The sequence below is a fragment of the Primulina tabacum genome, chromosome 3, assembly GCF_025594145.1.
Source record: "Primulina tabacum isolate GXHZ01 chromosome 3, ASM2559414v2, whole genome shotgun sequence".
Lineage (NCBI taxonomy): Eukaryota > Viridiplantae > Streptophyta > Magnoliopsida > Lamiales > Gesneriaceae > Primulina > Primulina tabacum.
In genome coordinates, this window is record NC_134552.1 from 13,180,587 (window position 1) to 13,199,094 (window position 18,508).

Sequence of the window (18,508 nt, forward strand, 5' to 3'; positions counted from 1 at the left end):
TTTCTTCTGAATTTTAGTCGTATTTTTTAGTTATGTTTGCTGCGTGTGTGTGCGTAATCGACCATGGTTTTCCACCATGGTCGACCATACAAAGTATACGTTGTTTGTGGTCGACCATAAAAAGTAATGATTTTATGGTCGACCATGTTTTATGGTCGACCATAAAACGTAGTCGACCAAATAAAACATGGTCGACCTAAAGATTTTATGGTCGACCATGTTTTATTTGGTCGACTACGTTTTATGGTCGACCATAAGACGAAGTCGGCCATAAAACATGGTCGACCTTATTTGTTTGTATGGTCGACCAAATGTGGTTTTATGGTCGACCACAAAATTTTTCCTAACCTTACTAATATTTTTTTTTTGTCACAGGTCTATTTGTCGAGAAAACTAGGCAGGGATGACATTTTCCGATGTAAGTTGACAATTCAATCGAGATATAACGAGATTTTTGAGAAGATTCATTTTTATTTGAACAACGAGGAGAGAACCCATTTTTTCGAGCATTCGCCTTTTGGTAATTTAGTTAGGTATTATAGAGATTTTAAAATTTCCAGCCAAATTCTATGGTAATTAATGAGTAACCAGATACTTGATAGTAGTAGTGATGATTTGTGGATGGTGGTGCGCAAAAGGCCTGCTAGATTTTCTTTGTTAGAGTATTGTTTAATAACGGGTCTCGATTGCGCTATAGAGCCCGAAGATTTACCAGATAGGGGTGTATTTGGCACCACACACTTTCCCGGTAAGGCTGATATTGTTTTGGGTGATTTGGAGGGAAATATTATTGTCCAAGAGCATAACGAGACTGGTCTAGACATGGAGAAGATAAAGATGGCTAGTCTATACTTTTGTTGTGCCGTATTCGGTGAGGCGACGAGGAAAAAGACGACGAAGATCGACCCTAAATACTTGAGGCTCGTAGATGATTTGGATATGTTCAACCATTATCCCTGGGGTAGAGTAGCCTATCGGGATGCGGTCCGATGTCTGAAGAAGGATCTTTTAGGACGATATAATTACCTCGCCGAGGCACAGGGCCGGAAAGAAGTTGAGGGCAGCTTCCTTGTCGGTGGTTTTGTTCTCCCTCTGCAGGTATATTATTTTTTGAATGTTATAGTGGATTTGTTATCTCTATTTGTACCAGTAACACTGTTTGAAATTTATGTTACAGATCTTCGCTTATGAATGTTATCCGAGCGTGGCACAGAAGTTAGCAAGGAGAAGAGATGTGGACGGTTTGATGTTGCCCAGGATGTTTCAGTGGGTGACTAAGACGTGGGCGTCAAACCGTGCCCCAACTGGTGTTGAAATCGCTGCAGCCTTCGGTGATTGTCCTATAGATGTAAGTAATATGAATTGATTTGGTAAAATAACCGTGGACATTAATTTTAATTAATTTGATCTTTTATTAATTATATGCACGATTGCCTGGGATTTTTGACTCCTACTCCTGAGGAGCTAGTTGCACCGTATTATACGACCGGGCATTTTGTTGATTCTGCGCCTGATGCGGTGATCACTCGGGTACTCGAGCTCTGGAGGCAGGGTCAGACAGTCATATGTAGCGAGCACCCTGTGGAGTCTCCCTCAGTCCAGCCCACGCACTCTGCACATTCACCTCCCTCTGACCAGCCCATGCATTTTGGACATTCACCTCCCTCTGTCCAGCACACGCCTCCTGCACATGCATCTCCTGACGTTTCTGGCATCCGTCCTGGTGAGCTCGATAGATCCAGCTCTAGGACCAGTTCTCCTATGCGTACGGGTCCTAGAGTCCACTTTGGACTCAATCCCTCCCGCCGCCCATCACCCTTGGAGCATCGTTTCGAGCGGCGATTGACTGCGTTGGAGGATTCCGTTACGTCCATTCATGTGAAGATTGCAGCAGAATTTATTGAGACCAGAGCGTTTATGAGGAGTATAAATCAATCTCTAGTTGACTTGAAATCGAGTTTGACTGAACAGATTAGAGCTGGTTTTGCTGAGATGAGGTCTAACATGCCAGTGCAGGAGGACAGAGATTATAGCATAGTCTATAGCAGAGGGCGGAAGAGGAAAGCATCTGAGGCAGATTTTGGTGAGTTAATTTTATTTATTATATTTATGTTTATGTAGTATAATGATTTAGTACAATTCTCATAATTATTTTAATTTGTTTGATGTGCGCTTTTAGGTGTGGATGATAATCTGGCTAGGGAAATTGCGAGTACTAGCCAAACACTAAATATATTTGAGCCTAACCTTCCGGTGATTACAGAGGAGTCCTCAGAAGGTGAGTAATGCACTTTTTTGATTTGATATTTATGTATAGTATATTAAACAACAAAGTCTTTATTTTAGATATTCAAGTGACTCCGGTTCCGCGTAAGTCAGGTGGTGAGGCGACCACGTCTAGAGGTTATTAGAGTAAACCTTGTCTATTCATATTTGCATTAAAGTTGTTATTCTTTTAATTTGTTGAATGTACGCTGTTAGGTGTGGCTGATATTTTGGGTAGGGAAATTGGCAGTGGTAGCCAATCCCAACAGATATTTGAGCCTAACCTTCAAGCCATTCCAGAGGAGTCCGCAAGAGGTGAGGTAATGCACATTTTTTATATTTATATTTATTTATAGTATATTAAACAATATATTTTATGTTTTTAGATATTCAAGTGACTCCACATGCGCGTATGTCAGGAGGCGGGGCGACCACGTCGAGAGGTTATTAAGCTATACCTTGTTTATTGTTCATATTTGCATTAAAGTTGTTACAATTGATCATTTTATAGATGTCGGTGTGAGGCCACTTGCGGAGACCGTGACACTGAAGGTAAACAACTCGCTTGCGCGAGTTAGGGCCTCGATGCTCGACCGTTCGCCCAGTAGGATTCGAGGTTTTTATGCCGAATATGAGAAGTCGTTCTATGGGCCCATGGCTATCGCAAAATCGCGTGTCACTTTCCTTGTAAGCTTTTAAATAAATCTTTTATAAAGTTTAAATTTGTAGAGAACTTCTTTTAAAACTTTGAAAACCTTTTGTTATGTTGAATTCAGCACATCGGCGAAGCTCTCCGTGGATTGCTTGAGATGCAGATCCGACATCCTGAAGTGATGTCGACAGATGATTCGTTGATGGACAGAGATTTCTACTCTGCGATATCAGTTTTGGCCGAAGCTAAAGATATCGATTTCAACATAAATCTGGCACCGATTGTGAGCAAAGTCAAAGGTAGTGATCCAGAATGGCCGTGTCTCTCGTGGAAAAAGACGCGAAGAATTCCCATCCCTGTCTACACAGATGGGCGCTGGTTTTTGCTAAAACTCGTGACATGGGTGAATAAGTGCATTATATATGACTTGTAGCGAAGGCACGATCCCAAATTCAAAGATCTGAATGAAGACATAGAGCCTATACTTATAAACGCTGCTCGTCTGCTATCCATTGTTGGGAACAACCCACACCCCGAGAGGCCATGGAATATAAAAATACATGATGAATTCCGTGCCAAGATTATACAGTACGTTGTCAACTTTCTATTTAAAATATAATAACTTCATTATTCTTTTTTTTAATGTTAACAATAAATATTAACTTCTCATTTTTTTTTCACAGCGAAGATTCAGGAGCGTTTGTGTTAGCTGTTGCCGGATACTCTTTGTCCAGGAGTGCGCAAGTAGTACTAACTTTAGATGATAGATTAGTATCTGAGTTTAGATACTTTTTAGCTTGTAATATGTTCCTTAATGATTGGTGATTATTGTGATATATCGGACAATTTTATGTCATTATTGGAACATGGTTTTCTTATGTAATTTTTGGTGTTATTTTGTTGGTCGACCACTCTCGTTTTTGGTTGACAAAAATTGTCTGGTCGACCACAAAATTCTGTTAGTCGACCATTAACGAGTTTGGTCGACCAACGAGTAATGGTCGACCTTTAACTTTTATGGTCGGCCATTATATTGTGTTGGTCGACCACCACTGTTCTTTTGGTCGACCATTGTTATTTAGTTTTAGGGTTTAGGGTTTCAAGGGTTTAGGGTTTTTTAGGGTTTAGGGTTTTTCATCCCAATCTCAGTATTTTGCCACGATCTAAAAAACATGATTATGTTATATGTTTCAAGTTAAATTTGAATCATGGAATCGAACAAATTTATTTATATTTTTTAAAAAATATAAATCGTAATTTCAAGATTATGTTATATATTTTAATTTACTTATGAATCAATTCATTACAATCTCAGTAATTTGGCACGATCTAAAAAACAGGATTATGTTATATGTTTCAAGTTAAATTTGAATCATGGAATCGAAATTTTTATTTATATTTTAAAAAAAATATAAATCGTGATTTCAAGATTATGTTATATATTTTAATTTACATATGAATCAATTCATCATAATCTCATTATTTGGCACGATCTAAAAAACAGGATTATTTATATGTTTCAAGTTAAATTTGAATCATGGAATCGAACTATTTTTTTATATTTTTTAAAAAATATAAATCGTAATTTCAAGATTATATTATATATTTTAATTTACATATGAATCAATTCATCACAATCTCAGTAATTTGCCACGATCACAATTATGTTACATATTTTGGACAATTATTAATATATATTAAAAAAAAAACAAAACTCACCAACAAGCTAATGGTCGACCATGAGATTGATGGTCGACCAAAGAAAACCAATGGTCGACCATCAAGCTAATGGTCGACCATGAGATTGATGGTCGACCTAACAAAGCTAAGGATCGACCATCACCCTACCGATAGCTTGATGGTCGACCAAAGAAAAATCAAGCTATCTCTTGCTGAATTCACCAATCGAAGGAAATCTGTTTTGTTTTCTTCTGCCAACTCTCTTCTCTAGCAAATGAGGCAACACCAATGGAAAATTAATGTTTCGTGGCCATTCATTTTCTTCTGGAACGGGATAAACAGTCTCTGAGTAAGCCATGCACCATGACATTGTAGAATAGTACTGTGAACACATATCATATAAATCAATATTCGCTAACCAACTAGCTGCGATGGCATGAGCACATGGGATTCTATCAATATCAAAAACTCGACATGTGCATCTTTTTGATTCGAGGTCCACTATGGCCGAATGTCCACGACTCCTAACATCAAACTCCATACGTCCTAATTCAAAAACTTGCATTCCTTGGGCATCTGTGAACCTGCTACGAAGAATCCCCTCGATCGTAGGGGTCAGGTTAGTGTTACTTGCAATTGATGCGTGGCGATATCGGGCAAACCAAGATGAGGCCAGTTTCTGTAAAGAATCTAAGAGTGCAATGATTGGCAGCTTCCTTTCTTCAAGTAGTCTAGCATTGATCGACTCAACCCCGTTTGTCGTCATAATATTGTAACGGGTCTTTGGACAATACGCTCGAGTCCATCTATCAAGTGAGTCTCTCTCGTCCAAATATTGCGCTGCCTCAGGATATCTATTCCTAAAATCATTGTATGCAATATCAAACTCGAAAGTTTTATAAATTTTTGCAATGTGCAAAAACATTTCGGTTGCACCCTTCTTTTTGCATCTAGTCTTCATGTTTTGGGATAAATGCCACGTACAATGACCATGATGCGCATTTCTATAGACAGTAGAAACCGCATTAATGATCCCCTGATGCCTGTCGGAAATTATCACCAATTCATCCTCATCTGGTACTACTTCTAACAACTTCGTTAAAAACCAACTCCACGAAGAAGTACACTCGACATCTACGATTCCCCACGCCAAAGGATATTGGTGATAATTTCCATCTTGTGCCGATGCCACTAGTAAAACACCATTATATTTGCCCTTCAAACACGTACCATCAATTGATACAACTTTTCGCATACTTCGATATCCTCTAATGCATGCACCAAAAGCAAGAAACATATACTTGAATCGATTTTCCTCGTCGACAAATATGTCTGTTATGCTTCCTCGATTCATCTGCTCAACCATGTGCAAATAACAACTCAATTTATTAAAACTCTGCGTAGGATCACCTTTCATCATATTGTCTGCTAGTTCTTTCCCTTTTCAAGCCTTGTAGTTTGATATATCAGCATTCATACTATTGCGCATCATCGTCATCACTGCTTTTGGTACAATTGGCACTGGATGACCTTGGAAATTATCCACTAACATATCACGAACAACAGCAGAACTTGCTCCACGGATTCTCTTTCGTCTCCCAGTCAAACTACATGTATGTGTATTACAATATGTTCGAATGGAGAATGCACGTGAATCATTCTTAATCAAAGAGGTCCAGATTCTCCACTTACAATCAGACACTACACATTTTACGGCGTACACCTTTTGGCTACTTTTAACCGTCTCAAATTCAAAGAAAGCTTCCAAACTTATTCTAATTAGCTCTTTTTTCACCGCTTCTCGGTTTGAAAACTCTTGACCAACAAACAAGTTTGAACCATCCGTGAATGAAAATGAGTCACTGTCAATATCCACATCCGCATCCAAATTTGCGTCATTGCTTTGAACCAAATTTGCCTCGACCTCAATTGCATCATTACATGCTTCATCATATAACTCGTCTGTGTTACTACGATCCACATGCATGACATCCACGTTATGCGCTTCGTCGAAAAAATCACTGCTATTATTACGATCCACAGAAACAATATTCAAGTGAAAATAATCATCAAAATGCCTCTGTTCGTTAATATTGCAATTGTTTTCATCAATACCATACCCGTGCGCATTATCAAAAGAATCAACAGAAGCAACACATTCAATTTCTACTTGAAGCACTGGCCTACTTCTCGGACAACCAAGATACAAATATGCTTTCAAATCATGGTCATTCTCTATATAAATTGGTTTAATGTTGCACGGCAAACCTAGAAGATAACTCAACCTCAAGTTGGCAGTGTCTTCTACTTTTCCAGCTCTATATAGTTCACTTTTTAAATTTTCAAAATAACAAATATCATCATCCACTGGAATAGCAACAAACTTTGCATTGGCCCCTGGATTCCATTTATAAACCAGCCCCTCCGTCACTTCCCATTTCCCATCAAAATGAACAACAATAACTGTTGGCATATCTACAAAGTGCACAAACAAATATGATAATTAGAATGAGCAAAATTATTTAATAACAACATAAAAACAAAACCGCACATGGTCGACCAAAAATATGTTGGTCGACCAAGAAATTAAGTCGGTCGACCATGATCATCACGGTCGACCATTAAGAGTGTGGTCGACCATGAAAAAATTTTCATTGGTCGACCAGGAAGAACTTAATTTCTCGGTCGACCATTAAGAGTGTGGTCGACCATGAAAATTTTTTCATTGGTCGACCAGGAAGAATTTTTCTTGATCGACCAACTTAATTTTGGTTGGAAAAAATTCTTCATTTTAATTTTGTTCGACGAAGAAAACAATGAACGACACAAATTATTGATCTTCAATTTGGTCGATAGCTGCATGAAATGAAGAAAACAATGAACTGGTTTTCAGGAGCAAACTTACTTTATTTTTCTTCGTCTTCAAATACAGAAGAATGGGACCAACATATGTGGGAGTAGATTTAGATCTGAATCTGAGGAATGAGCGCAACAACACCTGAGCAACAATAGTGTCAATTTCGATTTAATGTGACGTGGAAGTGGTAGATGAGGAAGATGAGTTCTTTGAATTTGAGAAGTTTACAATTGGGGAATTTTGTGGGGGGATTTTGTGCGTCGAACGAGAAGAAAGAGAAGAGATTAATTAATTTAGAAATTTACAAATTTAATTAAGGTTTAACATACTAATCAAGAGTCAACTCTTTTTTTTTTTTTAAAAAAAAGTCACACTCCTTGTTTTTTAAATCGTTCGTGAGGGGATCCCATTTTTTTAATTGGCCCCGCTCTTCGAGTAAGGCCGCAGAGGGCTGGTAAATCCTGAGATCTCTAGGTATTCCGGACCCATAGATTTTTGTTTATTACTATTCAACGGCGGGTGGAAAATAACCGCCGTCTTAGCTCAGCTGGTAGAGCGCGTGGCTTTTAACCACGTGGTCGTGGGTTCGATTCCCACAGACGGCGTTGTTTTGAGGTGGCAATATTTTTTCTCCTTTCCATGAAATTTCTCATATTTCAAACTGTCACGTGGTGGATACGTTGTGTGCGGTTGTAATGGCGTACACATTAATACTTTTATTACAAGTTATTAATATATTTTAATTTCAAAATACATTGCCCCTTTATGATATTTTGACAAACTATTATATTATTAAATGAAGTTTTAAAATGCATGGCGTATTTATGATATTTTGACAAATTGTTATTTGATTTAGGCGTTAGTTGACAATATTTGATTTGAAATAAATTATCTCATTTGATAAATGATTCAAAATGATTTGCTATAAATAGTTCGAAACAATAAATGGATTTGTAACACTAATATCTACAGTACTCGTTCGTGGCCACTCACCAAAATCACTAAATCAACCATTGACTTTAGAAGGACGAGTCACCCACTTTTTGGAGAAGAAACTGCTAGAAGTTTATTTTCCATCTCACCCTATTTCATTGCTTAAATTCAAGAATTTAGAAATAGGATCGGAATCGTAATCTCGTTTTTTTTATTAAACAAACAGATCAATATATCTTTATTATATCGAACGAGTAATTTGCATTCAACTTCCTTAATTTAATGTACCTGACAATCATTTTTACTAATATATTATAATTTTTACGCTCGATAAATGATAACAATACTAAATACATAAAATATACGGAGACGTAAATACAAATTATCCAATCTCAAAATGATGTAGTTGGGAAATTTTAACCACTCGATGGTCTATCCCTGCAAATGTTTCTATCACTCATATCTGCTAAATTGAATATTGTCTGGAAATTGAATGTAGCTATTAGGATTTAGAACTCGTAATTTTTTTTAAAGGCAATTATTTTAGATAAGTAAATATTGTACATTGTAAACAAACTAGAGCATGCAAACTCGTAGCTCATCCGTCAACGATCTTAATTCTGAGATGAAATATTGGAGTTAAGACCCGATTATAACAAAATATCTCTTTCATGACTCGATAAAAAGAAAGTAAATAAAGTAAGAATTCATTTACTTATTATTATTTTTTTTGGTGTTCTAGCATGCATATTGATCGAAAAGATTAAATATGGTTCATATATAATCTTGATTTGATTTGTAAGTATAGAAATTAATTTCAATATATACAGTGGGTGTGTTTGGTTGATGTGATTAAATAAAGATAGATGAACAATCACATACTTATCTAATGTTTGGTTAAAATTTTAAGATACATTAATAATCATTTTAACCCGGTTTAAGACCTAATTTTATGATTAATTATTTAATTATTAATCTAACAAATTAAATGCAATAAGTTATCAACATACCACAAATTACATTTTTATTCTCTTATCTCTTATGAAGATAAATATTTATTAAATTTTAATTTATTGTGTTTAATGATTACCATAATATTTTCAAATATATTTCTAATAAATATATTTAAATTAATTTTAATAAACATAAATTATAAGTATAAATATTTAATTATCTATTTAATTATTTTAAAAATATTTATAATTAATAAAAAAACAATAATATTATAATATCACTAAACTTTATTTAACATTAAAATTAATATTCAAATTATTACTACTATTTTAATTATTAATTATAAATATTTAATTATCTATCAAATTATTTTATAAATATTTATAATTATTTTAAGAAAAACAATAATATTGTAATTATTACTAAAATTTTATTTAACATTAACATTCAAAATATTATTGCTATTTTAATTATTAAAGTAAATACATATTTACAAATTTATTTCTAATAAATATATTTAAATTAATTTTAATAAATGTAAATTATAATTATAAATATTTAATTTTCTATCCAATTATTTTAATAATATATATTTAATTAGCATTTTGGGCCTTTTGGGTATTACAATAAAATTTACAAAATTAATCCATCATTTTAAAATCATAACAAACACCATGTTATTTATCCTACCATATTATTAATCCATATATCTCATTTTTTAATCATTTTAATTATTAATCATTTACTTATCCTATCACACGTACCAAACGCAGCCAGTATGTATCCAAAATTGGGATCCAGTTCAAAATGGAGCAGAAGAAGTAGCATCGATATTTATGGTAAAAATATAAATTTGATAAATAAAGTTATAAAAAATATTTAAAAAATTTCTTTAATATTTTCCCAAATGAAGATTTTGGCCAATCAACACATTCATTGTGGACACGAAGTGTAATTATCATATTTCCAAGTCGTCGCCGAAGATTCGTGGACTTCATTCGTGCACGTGCCATGGACACGATATATCGTATGTTTGTAGAGCTTGGGGATGACAGTCTGGCGCGATAGGGCAGGGCGAATTTGTCATTTCCATTTTCGTTTTCGAATTTCGTTTGTGTCCTCATATCCATCCCATTTTTGTTTTTTTAGTTCCGAGATTTCCAAACTCAAATACGTGAGTTCAAATTTTCATTTTCGTTTCAAAAAATATTAATAAGATAAGATGAGAGCAATCCAGACTCGAACTCGATTCTCATCCGAACTTATTATTATTATTATTAGTATCATTTTTGGTACGAGCTCTGAGGATGGAGATAATATCTTTATACCTGCCTGAATTATTTCGAATAAATTTTAAAATCTTTGAACACTAAAAATTGAAAATACCTATCTCCATTTCGGATTTTTCATGCGAAGCTCCCGTAGGGAAAATTGTCGTCACATAGACGGAAGGAATTATTGATTCAAATATTTTTTTTGTAATGTAAATTTATCAGGCGGGCTTGTATTTACTTGAATAAATTTAATTTCAAGATATCAAATAAAATTTCAAGATATCAAATAATAATTTTATTAGATTAAATTTTTTTTACATAAAAAGATGTGCTACAATTAATTTTGCATGTGTTGTGGTTGTGGCGCTAACAATTTCGTCCACGTGGTAACAATTTCAAATATACACAGGAAATTCAAGTTTCCTAATTATTTATTTATTTCAGTGAAACAAAAAACATAATATGGTGGAAATTAATTAATTTAAATTAAATTAAATAGCTGAATAGATATGAATCAGTAATTACACGCATGCAAATTGCTTCCTGGAATTCAGCGCACACCCCTTTCGTGTTATAGCTCGTTCCCATCGCAGGCTATACATTTATATATTTTACACGAGGGGAAAAATTTGTTTTCCGTCTCATACTTGAAATTTTGTCTCAAACTTGACTCGAAATTAGAATTTTTGCGTGAGAATTTATATTTTTTCAAATATTGTTTGATTTTTTTATCATATCATTATTGCATGAATTTTAAACATTTTAAATACATGTATTAAATAATTTTTATAATTCAAGAACCGGGGGGGTGGGGGGATGTATATATATATATAGTTGGAAAAGATACAGTTGGAAAATAAATCTAATCATTTCCATGATCATGGGTTCAAGAGGACCACAGCTCTCGAAGCTGCTCTGCTTCGTCTTCCTCGTGGTTTCCGATTTCTCGGTCCCGCGAGTACTCGCCGCGGTGGAGAGTTGCGGTGCTGAAGAGGCCGATGCATGCATCAACAAGAAGAAAGCGTTAAGCCTCAAGATCATCGCCATCGTGTCCATCCTCCTCACCAGCATGATCGGCGTCTCTCTCCCGCTCGTCACGCGCTCCGTCCCCGCGCTTAGCCCTCAGCGCAGCCTCTTCGTGATCGTCAAATCGTTCGCCTCGGGAATTATTTTAGCCACTGGGTTCATGCACGTTTTGCCGGATTCCTTCGAGATGCTCACATCCAGCTGCTTGGACGATAATCCGTGGCATAAGTTCCCGTTCACTGGATTCGTCGCCATGCTCTCCGCCATTGTCACCCTCATGGTGGATTCGTTAACCACGAGTTTTTATTCGAAGAAACAGAGCCCGGGGGTGGTGCTCCCTGAGAGTGCTGGAACCGCCGCCGGAGATCAGGAGATGGGCGTGGCGGGAAGCGGGCATTCTCACTTCCATGGTCATGGCCACCACCACGGATCCAAGCTGGAAGTCGAAGGCGCACAACTTCTTCGTTACCGAGTGATTGCCATGGTTAGTACATAAATTTTATTTGTTTAAACAGAATAAACGCACCCACAACACACATGTATCGACGAAACTCAAAAAAATAAAATCTTGCACGAAATTATGGATGATATTTGAAAAAATTTATAGAGCTCATTATCGTAAAAAACATATTATTCGGAAATCAAGTGCTATTTCTTCAAGAATGCATCAATATCTGTTAACTTGGGAATTAATAGTATCTTTATATTGATTGCCTAAAGCTTAAATTTATCAGGTCGGATCAAAAATCGAAAAGCTCACTACTTGCGAGTCTGGTTTAGCATTGAATTGTGGGGAAGATCGTTTTATTTGATGAATTCAAAGTAATTAAATAAGTTTGAATTCTACTTAAACTCAATAATTATATATATTGATGAATAAGTTGAAATATTTTGGAAACCAGCTGTTCCATGTTTTCTTTAAATTCTTTGGTCTTAAAAAAGAGTACACTTGGAGACTGGAGAGGATGGATGATCAGACAGAAACCAATGCATGCGAGTTAGATTCTGAAGAGAATTAATTTCCCACTGAAGCCAAACAAATTAAATTACCAATTTGGAAACCCTCTTCCCATCTCATTATTAATTACTCAAAAGACTGATATTGAGAGGTTGGGTGGAGACTGTGCAGGTACATCTCTGCCCTAATAAACAGAAACAATTTTAGCAAAGGGACAAGAGTCTCTCGGCTTTTTGTGTTGTCTAAAGTCTTCCATTGTTAATGGTTAGGACCTCGAATTCCACTATGGCTCTGTATATTCTTGGCTGAAAGTGAAGTGGGCTTTAATAACCAAGTGGGATCAGGGATGTGATATTCAAAGTTTGACGATCATGCGTGTACCTATTATCCTTTGCCACCTATATTTGATCATGTGTAACAAAATTTAATTTTGTGTGTATAGCTTTATTAGCCAAGATACTCAACGTCTTCCCCTTATTTTGCTGTGGATTTGATTAAAGTGTGAGGTTTGCCTTTGAGCGAACCCAATAGGATGGCTATCGATGAGATGGTAATTCGTTTGTGAAGAACTAACAACAAAGGATGTATCATATATGATGCTATTGCAGGTTTTAGAGATAGGAATCATAGTCCACTCGGTGGTGATAGGCCTCTCTCTCGGCGCCTCCAGCAACACCTGCACAATCAAAGGCCTCGTGGCTGCACTCTGCTTCCACCAAATGTTCGAAGGTATGGGTCTGGGCGGCTGCATCCTCCAGGCGGAGTACAAGTTCATCAAGAAAGCCGCGATGGCCTTCTTCTTCTCGGTCACGACCCCGTTCGGAATAGCTCTGGGGATCGGGCTGTCTAGAACTTACAGAGAAGACAGCCCGCGAGCCCTGATCACGGTAGGCTTGCTGAATGCTTGTTCTGCTGGGCTCTTGATCTACATGGCTCTGGTTGAGCTCTTGGCGGCGGATTTCATGGGGCCAAAGCTTCAGGGGAATATCAGGCTGCAAATTAAGTCCTATGCGGCGGTTCTGTTGGGGGCTGGGGGGATGTCTCTCATGGCCAAATGGGCGTGATTCACTTGGTCGGATCATATTAGAGTTTCTGTCTTGATGCATGGGAACTAAAAAAATAACATAATATTCAGGTTTCGGTTTTATAATTTCGATATTAATCTCAAAGTATTCGGTTCACTTTTCACCATCAGACAAGCAAACGAGATTACTCTCGTTTTTATGCTAATATTTTTGTTTGGTTAGAAACCTCAATGTCTATTGATACTTTGTTCGTTTTTATTCTAATGAATGAGTATCCGGTTACCTTGTGGGCTGAAGCATTTCTTTGTTTCCATCTGGAGTAAGTTTCTTGCGAGACAGTCTCACGAATCTTTATCTGTGAAACGGATCAACTCTACCGATATTCATAATAAAAAATAATACTCTAAGCATAAAAAGTAATAATTTTTCACGAATGACTCAAATAAAATATTCGTCTCACAAAATACGATCTGTGAGACCGTTTCACACAAATTTTTGCCTCTCATCTGATTACATATTATATAATATATAAGCCATAACAAATGTTGCACCAATTTTTAAAATTTAAATTGATAGAAATTAAAAGTCTTCTTCCTTGGAAATTTTGAAATGCTCTCAACTGAACCCGCAATAAATGGATATACTTCTAAATTATTATTAGGGTGGCCAGCTCTGGTGGTACAGATCTCTTGTCCGTACGCGGGTCAAGTTTTTCCACCATGGGCCACACACTATTGGAAAAAATCAACAAAGGCAGATACAGGAATTTTAGTCAAAATATATATTTTAATATATTTTTTAAAAAAATTATTTGTATATATATTTATCACCCTTCATCTTTCTTAATAACAATAAAAATATTTTAAATAATATTTTAATTTTAAAATTATTTTTTATAGGTTAATTATATTTTTTTTAAATAAATTTTGACATAATTTATATATATATATATATTATCACAAAAACTCCGTATTAACACAAAAAAAATATTATTTGTTATATTAATAGTATATGAAAAAGCATATTAACATAAAATATTACTTTCACTATATATGTGGATAATTCAATTTCATTTGTGTTTACATTTTAATTACGTAAATAAATTTTTTAGTACTATCTAATTTTTTAATCAAAATTCAATTATAATGACGAGAATTTTAAATTTTTGAAAAATTAAAATTTCTTTCTTTCTTAAATTTCTGATAGATAAAATAATATATGATTTTGTAAATATATTTTTCTATTATTTTCAGTAGAGAAAATGTATCGGGTTTCGAATATATTTATAACAAATTTAGCTTGAGCTAACAACCGTTCTTTTATAATTAAATTAAGAATAGGTGTCTTGTGAGACAGTCTCACGAACTGATATTCACAATAAAAAGTAATACTCTTAGCATAAAAAGTAATACTTTTTCATGGATGACCCAAATAAGAGACCCGTCTGACAAAATACGGCACATGAGACCGTCTCACACCAATTTTTATATTAAATTAAATTGCTGAATTATAATTGAATAAAGTAAGATTAGGTGGAGGGTAGTGGATAGGAGAAGTGGTATTCTTACGTTTCTAAAGGCTTAAAACAAACGCTAAGCCATGTGCCACCGCTTATCTGCGAGGAACATTTTTCTTCTATACTTTACCCCCTCGAAAATAGGTTTGTTACGAGACCCGTCGACTCGATTTATATTTATTGTAAAAAAATAATATTTGAATATAAAAAAAATAATATTTTTTATGAATTTATATTTATTATAAAAAATAATATTTTGAATATAAAAAATTAATATTTTTTATGAATCAGAAAATTGAAGACGGTCTCATTTTTCACAAGAGCTTTTATGTTTTTTTTTTAATAAAGAAAACTTGATTAATGATTTAATAGTCGTTAATGGAGTATAATTTTTTCCAATTTTCACTTATTATAACTACCGAAAGTACATAATTTTAATGATGTATTATTACAAGTAGAATGACCTTCAATGTAATATGCTAATCAAAATAAAATATACAGCCTCCTACAATTTATATATTTTGAATTATTATAGTCCGTATTATTTATTTATTTAGTAAGACAAATAAATAAGTAAAATAACTAATATATAATAAGTTATATTGTAGTTCTTATGATATAAAATTTATATACTTGATCAAAATATATCCTTACATAATAATCTTTTTTTAACTATATAATATTATTAAATTTGAAACCCCTGAAGTAAACAAATTCTCATATTGGTGTCAATTTTTTTCAATATCAAAATTTTCCTTATTTTATTTAAAATTCTGAAAACAAATCAATTATCATAAATTTATCTGTGTATAAAATAAAAATTATATAAAAAATAATAATATCTAAAATTTTGCGTATATTATTAAATATTGATTTCCTTATTTATTAATTTCAATCCATCTGTAATTTACTATAAATATAGAATTAATAAAAAATTTACATGTACGAGAGCAACAAACAACGTGAATCAATGGTGTATCGTTTAGAATAAAATGTCCTATTTCATTGTCAATTCGTCGGCCCCTGCTTTATCAATTATTATTGATCAGGTACATTGTGAAACGATACTACGAATTTTTTTTCTGTGAGACATGTCAACACTATCGATATTCACAATAAAGAGTAATACTCTTAGCATAAAAAGTAATATTTTTTCATGGATAACTCAAATAAGAGATCATTCTCACAAAATATGACTCGTAACACCGTCTCACATAAATTTTTGTCATTATTATTATACCTATATTTATATATTTTGAAACAATACATGTATTTTTTTTATAATTATGAAACTAGACGCCACTATCTTTAGGTACATACTAATAAAAGATGCACATGCATTGCATGTGCTATTATTATTTTTAATTTGATCAAATAATACTAAATAATTAACACGAAATTATTTTCGATTTAGAAAAGTTGTTCGATTTAAAAGGGAAGTTTTATTTTGATTTTTTTCTATTTAAAATATGGAGTGACTTGAAAATGTTTTTAATATGGTAAAAAGGGTAATTATGGAATTAAATATTTTGGTGTCCTCAAAGGTAGTGATGATGCCCCGAGATATCCCGGGTCACGGATAATATCCATGGTTAAATGTCCGGGTCAGGAGAATAAAAGGTTCTGACCATACCAATAAAGTGATCGAACGGATCGGCACCCGAGTCATGAAATTACCCAGGATAACGAGAAAGTGGCTGGAAGAATCCACGGAAGGGCCGGTCAATCAGAGGCCAGGCCACGAGATCATCCGAAGCAGAACCCCTCTGAGAAGTTATACATTTATGTCCTTATAAGGAATCCCAAGGAATACCTCACCCTGATCACTTCGATATGAGTGAAGTATTTAATGCCGCCGATCAACAGTGTTTATAGCCGATTTATCTCTGACATTATTACAAGTGGTCAATAAATCAAGTGGCCTGTATGTGACAAATGTGCGATTTGACATGTCAGAACAATAGGGTATAATCAGCCACCCTATTATAATTAATGCTCTCACACGAAGAACGAGGTCATCATTGTATCCTCTACTATAAATATCAGGTCATTTACTTGCATTTACTATCTTTTAGATATTGATTCACATTTAATACTCTCATTTACTACACACCAATCATCACAGTCATAATTTGGCTACATTGGTTTTATTGCTTGAGTACCCTGCTGACTTAAGCATCGGAGTGGCCACGCCGGACTCCCCTCCGGCGCCCATTCACGTGGTTATTTTCTTATTCACAGATCTTCCAAGGAACTCGAGAAGTTACGATCCAAGCCCGGCGTCTAACTCCTATTTCCTTCAATATCCTGATAGTTTACCCGGCAGAGTTCCTGACCCGACTCGTCCGTTTCGCCCGGGTTGCATCATTGGCGCCGTCTGTGGGAAATTCTGAGTTCTAAGACGTTGATATGGCTCCTACCAGAAGAACAACAAATCAAAACAACACTAATGTTCAAGGAGAAAACAACACTCGTATCTCTGGTGCTGATGGTCCTCCTCCTAATGGTCCTCAGCCTACCATTCATTTAACCACCGAGGAGTTACAGAAGATTATAACTGATGCTGTTAAAATGGCCACGGCAAAGAAGGCCACTTCTCACCATGCCAGTCATCCCGAGCAACAACATGAACAGCCGCGAAGGGAAGAAAGAAGGGAAGAGAAGGGGGAATCGAGCGCGGGTTCTAAGTCTCCCACTGTTGCGGAAGAATTGGAAGAATTAAGGAAAAAAATGAAAATGTTAGAAGGGCATGTTGGTTCTAAAGGCAACGCTCCGGTTGCAAAAGGTTGCCCATTTCCTGACATCATTGTTCGGGAACCATTACCCGGGCATTTCAAGTCGGCTAAAATCAAGGACTACGATGGGAGTTCTGACCCCGAAGAGCATCTCGCTCGTTTTGAAAACATGGCTATGTTGTATTGTTATGGGGACCAAATTAAATGCAAAGTATTTCTAACCACTCTGATTGACTCGGCTCAAAGGTGGTTTGAGGGTTTAGCTCCTCAAAGTATTCTTTCTTTCGAAGATTTTCAGAAGGTGATCTTACATCAGTTCAGCCGTAGTAAGAAATATAAAAGAACCGCCTTTAGCCTATTCGAGGTAAAGCAGCGCCCGGAGGAAACTCTAAGGGCTTATATCAAAAGATTCAACCGAGTAGCCTTAGACGTGCCTGCTTGCGCTCCCGAAACGAAAACTACTGCCTTCACGCAAGGATTGCTAGAAGGGGATTTCTTCCGCTCCCTCACCAAAAAACTACCCGGAGATTTCGAAGATCTTTTATCCCGGGCAGAAAAGTACATCAATATGGAAGAAGCCCAGCACCAGAAGAGAGAAGCATTGAAGAGAGCAAGGGGAGACCGGGCTGTCAG

At 35.2% G+C, this 18,508-nt stretch overlaps 4 protein-coding genes and 1 non-coding gene across 5 annotated transcripts; 4 read left to right on the forward strand and 1 right to left on the reverse strand.

The window, feature by feature from the left end:
* The first annotated feature begins 579 nt into the window (after nt 1-579).
* Nucleotides 580-1,366, forward strand: LOC142538441 (uncharacterized). The gene is made up of 2 exons (XM_075643758.1): nt 580-1,098; nt 1,178-1,366. The coding sequence occupies exons 1-2, from the start codon at nt 580-582 to the stop codon at nt 1,364-1,366; spliced, it is 708 nt and encodes a 235-aa protein (XP_075499873.1).
* Nucleotides 799-3,744, forward strand: LOC142538990 (uncharacterized). The gene is made up of 8 exons (XM_075644288.1): nt 799-1,098; nt 1,178-2,083; nt 2,180-2,278; nt 2,347-2,403; nt 2,482-2,580; nt 2,652-2,708; nt 2,777-2,952; nt 3,042-3,744. Exons 2-8 carry the CDS (start codon nt 1,423-1,425, stop codon nt 3,348-3,350), a joined length of 1,458 nt encoding a protein of 485 aa, XP_075500403.1. The 5' UTR covers nt 799-1,098; nt 1,178-1,422; the 3' UTR covers nt 3,351-3,744.
* A 1,055-nt stretch (nt 3,745-4,799) lies between these two features.
* Nucleotides 4,800-5,963, reverse strand: LOC142538442 (uncharacterized). Its single transcript, XM_075643759.1, has one exon. It carries the CDS (start codon nt 5,961-5,963, stop codon nt 4,800-4,802), a length of 1,164 nt encoding a protein of 387 aa, XP_075499874.1.
* A 2,023-nt stretch (nt 5,964-7,986) lies between these two features.
* Nucleotides 7,987-8,059, forward strand: TRNAK-UUU (transfer RNA lysine (anticodon UUU)). Its single transcript has one exon. It is a non-coding gene; the product is annotated as a tRNA-Lys (tRNA).
* A 3,381-nt stretch (nt 8,060-11,440) lies between these two features.
* Nucleotides 11,441-13,906, forward strand: LOC142540533 (fe(2+) transport protein 1-like). The gene is made up of 2 exons (XM_075646769.1): nt 11,441-12,125; nt 13,208-13,906. The coding sequence occupies exons 1-2, from the start codon at nt 11,490-11,492 to the stop codon at nt 13,661-13,663; spliced, it is 1,092 nt and encodes a 363-aa protein (XP_075502884.1). The 5' UTR covers nt 11,441-11,489; the 3' UTR covers nt 13,664-13,906.
* Nucleotides 13,907-18,508: the final 4,602 nt, after the last annotated feature.